This window comes from Notolabrus celidotus, chromosome 17 (assembly GCF_009762535.1).
Source record: "Notolabrus celidotus isolate fNotCel1 chromosome 17, fNotCel1.pri, whole genome shotgun sequence".
In the NCBI taxonomy this organism is placed as follows: Eukaryota; Metazoa; Chordata; class Actinopteri; order Labriformes; family Labridae; genus Notolabrus; species Notolabrus celidotus.
Genome location: NC_048288.1, coordinates 19,550,467 through 19,557,132, shown reverse-complemented (window position 1 = coordinate 19,557,132; position 6,666 = coordinate 19,550,467). Strand labels below are relative to the sequence as shown.

Below are 6,666 nucleotides of genomic sequence, written 5' to 3'. Positions count from 1 at the left end.
GAAACTCTATGAGCTTCTGATTAAGTATTTGTTTTAAATTGTGTGCTCTTCAATATTTCCTTTTGCTCTGTTTCTGCTCCCCGTGAGTCCATTAGCAGGTTTTCTAAAATCACACACAAAAAGATGTATGTTTAATATAGTTATATTTTTTGGATTATATTTTGTTTTCACTTTTAGCATTTATACTCACTTTTCCTCGGCATGGTCCTGAAGTTGAACGTTGAGGGTTTCAGGCAAAAACCAAGAGAAACCCCCAGCAGCTATTGGTATGACGCCATATATTACCATGGGGATGGTATAGTGGAACATGTCTAGAAGTCTGATCAGTGGAGCAAGGATGCCTCCCACTCGAGCACACATGGAGTTTAGACCAACACCACTCTGCCTGCAGGGATACACAATGGACTTATCAGAATCCCACAGAAGATAATGAGGATACAACTTTTAATAAGTAGAGATATCAATATAACACTGGAATTCTGAAAAAAAAGACACTCATGGACATGCAACTCAAATTATAGCTTCAGTGTATGGGGGGTGCGCTTAAACCACTAGACCAACTGGACATTATCAAAAGATTTGTTGTTTTCAAATTTAAGGGTGATCTTCTACCTGACGGTTCCCTCACAGAGAAAAACAAACAAACCAGGGCATTTTTACTGTCTTGTAAGCTTGTTGAGGCTGTGCTTGTTATTCTTCTCTGGAAGGAATCGCATCTTACACACCAACAACCACTGTGTCTGAATGTTTTAGCTCGTTAATAGGTAAATGAAAGAAGCTTTTAACTGCGTTTTATTGAATAAAATGATATTATCAGTCATAAATAGTAGTAAAATGCCCCCACTGTTGGCCTGTAATTTAGCAAACCAGTATACTACATCCCTCATTTTAATGGTTTAATTATCATTAACAATGATTTTGATAGTTGTAGTAAGAAAGTTCTTGTTACTAAACTAGTGTGTTTTTCTTTTTTTACCTTGATATGTTTCAACTACAAACTTCCTGCAGTCTTCTTCAGAAGAGTCACATGGTGTGTTTGTGACTTGACTGTCAACAGGGCATGATTGGCAGGAGGACCACGCCCTCAGGAAGTTTGTAGTTGAAACAAGTCAAGGTAAAAAAAATCAAACAAACACTGGTCTATTAACAAGTACTGTCTTACTATAGTTTATGGAGTCAGACCTTGATAATTATGGCACAGTGTAAGTATCACGGTCTAATAGAAAATTGGAAATTTGATCTAAAAAGTTGTAGAAATAAGGTTCATATTATAACTATTTCAATGCACAAAGCATACTTAAACTTTACAGTCATGATGCAGAAAGCAAGAGCTTACCTTAAAACAGTTGGGTATAATTCTGCAGTGTAAATGTAAGCTGTGCTGAATGAGGCAGTTGCAGAAAATTTCCCAAGTAAGGCAATGACTGTTACCACCACAGGAAGATCTGATGGATAAGAGATACATGGTAAGAACCTTTAAATAACCTTTCACCTGTCAAAGCAAAACACCTGAGAAACATACAGATACTTTTCAATTATGGTAGGTACCATTTGGAATAGCAAGGATCACAAGGCAAACAACTCCCCCCAAAATCAGGAAGCCAGTTTGACAGATTTTCCTTCCAAAGAGCTGTTGAAGTGCCAAAGCGCTCATATTGGCAGGAATTTCCACAAAACCAAAGATGAACTGAGTGAGGTAGATATTCAAGCCAAAGCCTCCAACATTCAGGCTCAGTCCATAGTACAGAAGACTTGCTGAAAACCTATCGTCAGAGAAGAGGAGAAATGTTCACTTTTAAGCTGACCCACTGACAAAAAGAGACAGTAGCATCAATAAGTTTATGATTTAAATAATACATACCAGTTAAAGCCCATTATCATGGTACGTTTTCTCAAGTATGGTATTCGAAAGATGTCCAACATGTTTCTTCTTTCAGATGAACCCTCTATAACTAGCTAAACAAGTAAACGAAGAGGTCCCATGTAAAAAGGTTGACCATGTTTGGTTGAATCTTATAGTGTGTTTGATGCAGCTCACCGTGTCAATCAAATCTTTTGGAACCTTCCTCTTGTTCACCCTGGCTGCTCTCTCAAGCACCTTCAGTGCCTCCTCTTTCCTGCCCTGGGTCGTGAGCCAGCGAGCTGACTCTGGAAGACACCTTTAAAAAACACAGGTTCAGAGTCACAAAGCATGACGAATGAATCATTTGGTGATGTTGCTTGACAGAAGCTAGGAATATGGTAATATTTTGAGTTAGGCCCTGCTGACCAGTATAAGAATCCAACAGTCAGGAGAAGGGGGCTGAAGAGCACCAGCTGCAAGATTCGCCAGTTTCGGATGAAGTATGCAATGCCGGACAGCAACATCAGTCCAACAGCAAAGAATGATATGACCAACTTCATGCAAAAGGTGGCCTTAGAGGGATCTGTCCATTCCAGTGCTAGGGGTGAGATGAGGATCGGAAAAATAAGTCATTGTACTTCAGTGGTAATAAAAATTGTTCATTTGTACTCATGCACTTTCACATTTCTTTGTTTTTTTCTCTTTTTTCTTCCAAATGCCCCACTTTATACCAGGGTTAAAGGGTTGCCAGCTCAATATCACATTCATGTAATGTTTAATGAGGACAAATGTGCTCTAACAGCCAAGTACATTTCCATTAGGACAGACGTGCTTCATCTAATTCTATAGTCTTAAAATACGCAGTCTTAACAGCAAACATACTGCAAATAAAGAAACAATTTAAACAAATGCAACAGAAAAACTCTGCATGTCTTATCATTAAAAAAGATAAGAAGGCTGGCATTTCTAGATAGAGTGCCAAGTAGAACAGTTTGATTTCTAACCAAAGATCTAATCCCAGATTTGTGCTTCAAATGCTCGTACCCACGGTTTAAGCACATGTTCGTGCATACGCACTGTTAGTGAATGAGGCCCATTGTGTGCAGGGGTGCTGACAGGGAGGCCCCATGGAAAAATATCACATTGGGCCCAAGTGGCAACCTCCGGTCTCAAACAAGGAAGCCCACGGGGAAGTGTTATAAACTGCATTACATCGAGAATCCGCTTGAGGCTGGCTGCAGAAACACCAGGAACCACATAGACACCAATTCAAAAAAGACGATCTTTACAGCATTACTAAACATGTTTACAGCCTGGTTCAAAAAATGGCTTGGCCCTATGAAGCTAATTTCTCTATCGGCACACACTGTACAGGGGGTGAATTTTTTTCTAATGCGACGGTCCAGAACATATTAAGAATACGAGTTTTTGCCCAAATAAGAACATGACTGACTTGACTCCCAGTCGGGAACACATAGCTGTTGGCTAGGAGGCTCAAAATCTGCCCCTTTACGTCACACTTTGACTGGTTGAGTTCCGCATATCCAATATGGCTGCCCCCGTCGATTGGCTTCAAAACAGCTCTCAGGAACAGATGGGTGACATCACGGATACTATCTCCATTATTTATACAGTCTATGATTGGGCCCCACTGCTTAATTACTGCAAATATTCAATATTTATTGAGGCCCCTGTCAGTCATGGGCCATAAGAATCATCAATCATCCTTCATAGGTTTTGTATGCAAATTTGATCTCATATGGCATTAGCCACTATGTTCATGCCATGTACAAGCATAAAACTAAAGGAAAAAAGTCAAAAGTTTGTCAACTCAAGGTTCCAGAGTTTTTTTTATACTGACAAGTGACTGCTATGTGGTAAGAAGCACAAAGCACTCAGTTTTCAATATCCAGATTAACTTACTTTTCAACCAACATCACTCTCATTTCACAATAAGTAACACATATACAAGCTTTCCAATAACTTTCAGGTAGACATCATAACATTTTGATGCTCTGATGTTGACCATTAAATAGATTTTTTCTCTCTCCAGTAAAGTAATATCAGTCTGTTCACTATTAAAAACAAGGGGCTATTACCCAAATAGCAAAGAATGACGGCCCTTAAGTGGCCCAGATATAGTTTGCCAGAGACGGCCCACACACTATATCTGGGCCACTTAAGGGCCATTCTCCATTGCGGTATGTTGGCAAAGTGTATTGTGTGGGCCACAACCGGGCCAGACCAATTTTGCTATGTGGGTACATGGTTATTTGATATGTGATTGACATGTGTCAGGACTTGTCCAAAATGGTGGATACAGCAATAATAAAATAAGAAAGGATATAAAAAGATGGACAAAGCAGACCTACCCATTACGGAAGAAAGCATTGAAATGACAACACTTGAAGTCCCAGAAAAAAATTTGAGAACCATATAAACATAAATATTGGGGGAGAAAGCGACACTAACACCAAAACACAGAAGGGCACTGAGTGTCAGCAGAATTGCAAAGCGCCGACCAAACCTACAAAAGAAAAGAACACTTATGTCATGTCAATATTTTTCTTTTCCACATTATTCAAATGATTGTGAAGCAAAAATCACAGGAATACAAATTGAAGAAGTATTGAACTATTGTTTCAAACCTGTCAGAAATCGCCCCATATGTCAGTGCTCCAACCAGAACACCAGCCATGGAGATGGACTGTGATACCGCAATCAAACCCCTCTGATCACACACCAAATCAAACTGAAGACACAGAAAGTGAAAGGTGGACAATTAGAGAAAAGCTGATTCAGAAAATAGATATATAAGTTTGAAAAGCTCTGCCATATAGGTGGTATCAAACTACTTTAAACTAAGTAACATTACCTCTGTGACAATGCTGGAAGAACCTGTCGGTGCCTCATAGTCCCATCCATCTATGCATCCTGTTGTACTGTTAATCCCATATTCTTCAATGGTTTCCAAATCCAAATCCACACGTGTGAACATTTTGCAGCTTTCATACCCCCCATCCTTGTTCACTGGCAGGGTGAGATTTCTCTGTCTCTCTTGTGTCAGGTTAAATCCTCGCTCCAAGATCCAGTCAGTGTTACAGTGATGAGGAAAACTAATTCCCATAAATACCTGACCAATAGAGTCAAAAGCTCCAAATATGACAGGTAAGCATAAAGCGACCAGCAATCGTTTCTGAAACAAATCAAACTCCCCAACCTCCTTCAGGATTTGTCCAAAATTGCTCATATTGTTATGTTGAGGTTGCAGTGGCTCCTCTTCAAGGTGCAATGTGAGTTATGCATGAACCTCGCTTGAAATACACTGATATGTATATCTTATCTGTCTGATTAATCTTTAAGCTTGTGCTGAGGGGTGTGAAAAGACAATCAATCTATGTTTATCATCTCTTACAACAAAACAATAGTAGACAAACCAGCATTGATTAAATCATAAAAAGAAAGAATAAAATGAGAATACTTAGCACATGTCAGTTCAACTATACCTAAATTGCACTTGCCACCAGTAAAAAGTGTTTCACATTTCAGAGAATACTTTAGGTTTACCAGGTGCTGAACACTTTTCTACAGGAGAAAGTCCTTAAGATAAAGGATCCAGTGTACTTTGAACTACCCTTGACTATACTGTCCTCAAGCTATGTGTTTGACACTAACCTTTTATGCAGGTGATATATATTTGTTATGCTCATATCCATTAATAAACAGGACTTTTGAGACAATATGTCTATGTTATAAAAATACATAACATGGTTGGTTGGTTAGGCTTCCTCATCTTAGTCAGCTTACAAACTGACTATTTAGTTGATTCATAACTGGGTTACTAACCAGCTCAGCAGCTGACACACTGACCTGTTAGTTCGTTATTTATTTGGATACCACCAAGCCCTCCATCTTACGCGCTGTCTTTGATGCGTACTGTTTCTCATACATAAAGTCACAGACTCACACGCACAAGTTTAACGCTGGGTTCCCACGGATCCTGGAAAACATGGACATGGCGGTGCATGCAATTCTCGGCGTGCAGGCGTTTCTCGGCACAACACCTGCCATGTCTTTTCAAATTCCTTATGCTTATAATAATGTGATGATTCTGGGCTAGAATCAGTAGTATCTCCTTATTGCTAAGTCCACGTAGGTAGTACAAATGGAAGCGGCTGTCAAGTGGGTCCATGATGCAGTGAAATGGCCAAAGGGCTGCTTGTGTTTGATTTCTCACAGTTTTATGTCTTTAAAAACTCGAATTGTTTACATATTTTCTCGAAAATCTACGACTTTATAATCTCAGAAAGTTTGAGTTTTTTCTCGAAAATGTAACACTTTAAAAACTCGAAAAATTCGAGCTTGATTTCTCACAGATTTGCGACTTTATAAACTCGAAGTTTTTTTCTCGAAAATGTACTTCTTTTTCATAGTAGCCCTAATACGCCGTCGTAGAAAACACCTGGAAAATGGGAGAAAAAGCAAAATGTTCTGGAAAATCACTTATTATCCTGGAAAATTATTCCAACATAACTGCGTGCGACCTGACACGATTAAAAAAGCACATTCCCATTCATTAAAAGCTGAGTGCACGCTGTGCTGGAAAAGACAGCGACACAGACCGGTCCGGATCAGGTCCGGATGCGCAACTTGTTTCACATCTTTTCTCCCCCACTTGGTCATAATCATGCATTCACAGAAAACGGGGGTATCTTGTTTATGTTTCATGGTTAATCAACCTTGTGGAGTGCTCTTTTGATGCAAAGAGTCTTATATAAAAGTTGATGAGTGACCAGTGGAGTCGGGCAGAGAGCTTGGGGGTC

General features: G+C 39.5%; 1 protein-coding gene across 1 annotated transcript; it reads right to left on the bottom strand.

Annotated features, from left to right (window-relative positions):
• Positions 1 to 186: 186 nt before the first annotated feature.
• On the bottom strand, positions 187 to 5,743 carry LOC117829100 (solute carrier family 22 member 13-like). Its single transcript, XM_034706649.1, has 9 exons — positions 4,719 to 5,743; positions 4,492 to 4,595; positions 4,216 to 4,370; positions 2,270 to 2,441; positions 2,039 to 2,159; positions 1,862 to 1,956; positions 1,549 to 1,763; positions 1,337 to 1,445; positions 187 to 385 (listed from the first exon to the last, which is right to left on the bottom strand). The coding sequence occupies exons 1-9, from the start codon at positions 5,091 to 5,093 to the stop codon at positions 187 to 189; spliced, it is 1,545 nt and encodes a 514-aa protein (XP_034562540.1). The 5' UTR covers positions 5,094 to 5,743.
• Between the last annotated feature and the right edge of the window lie 923 nt (positions 5,744 to 6,666).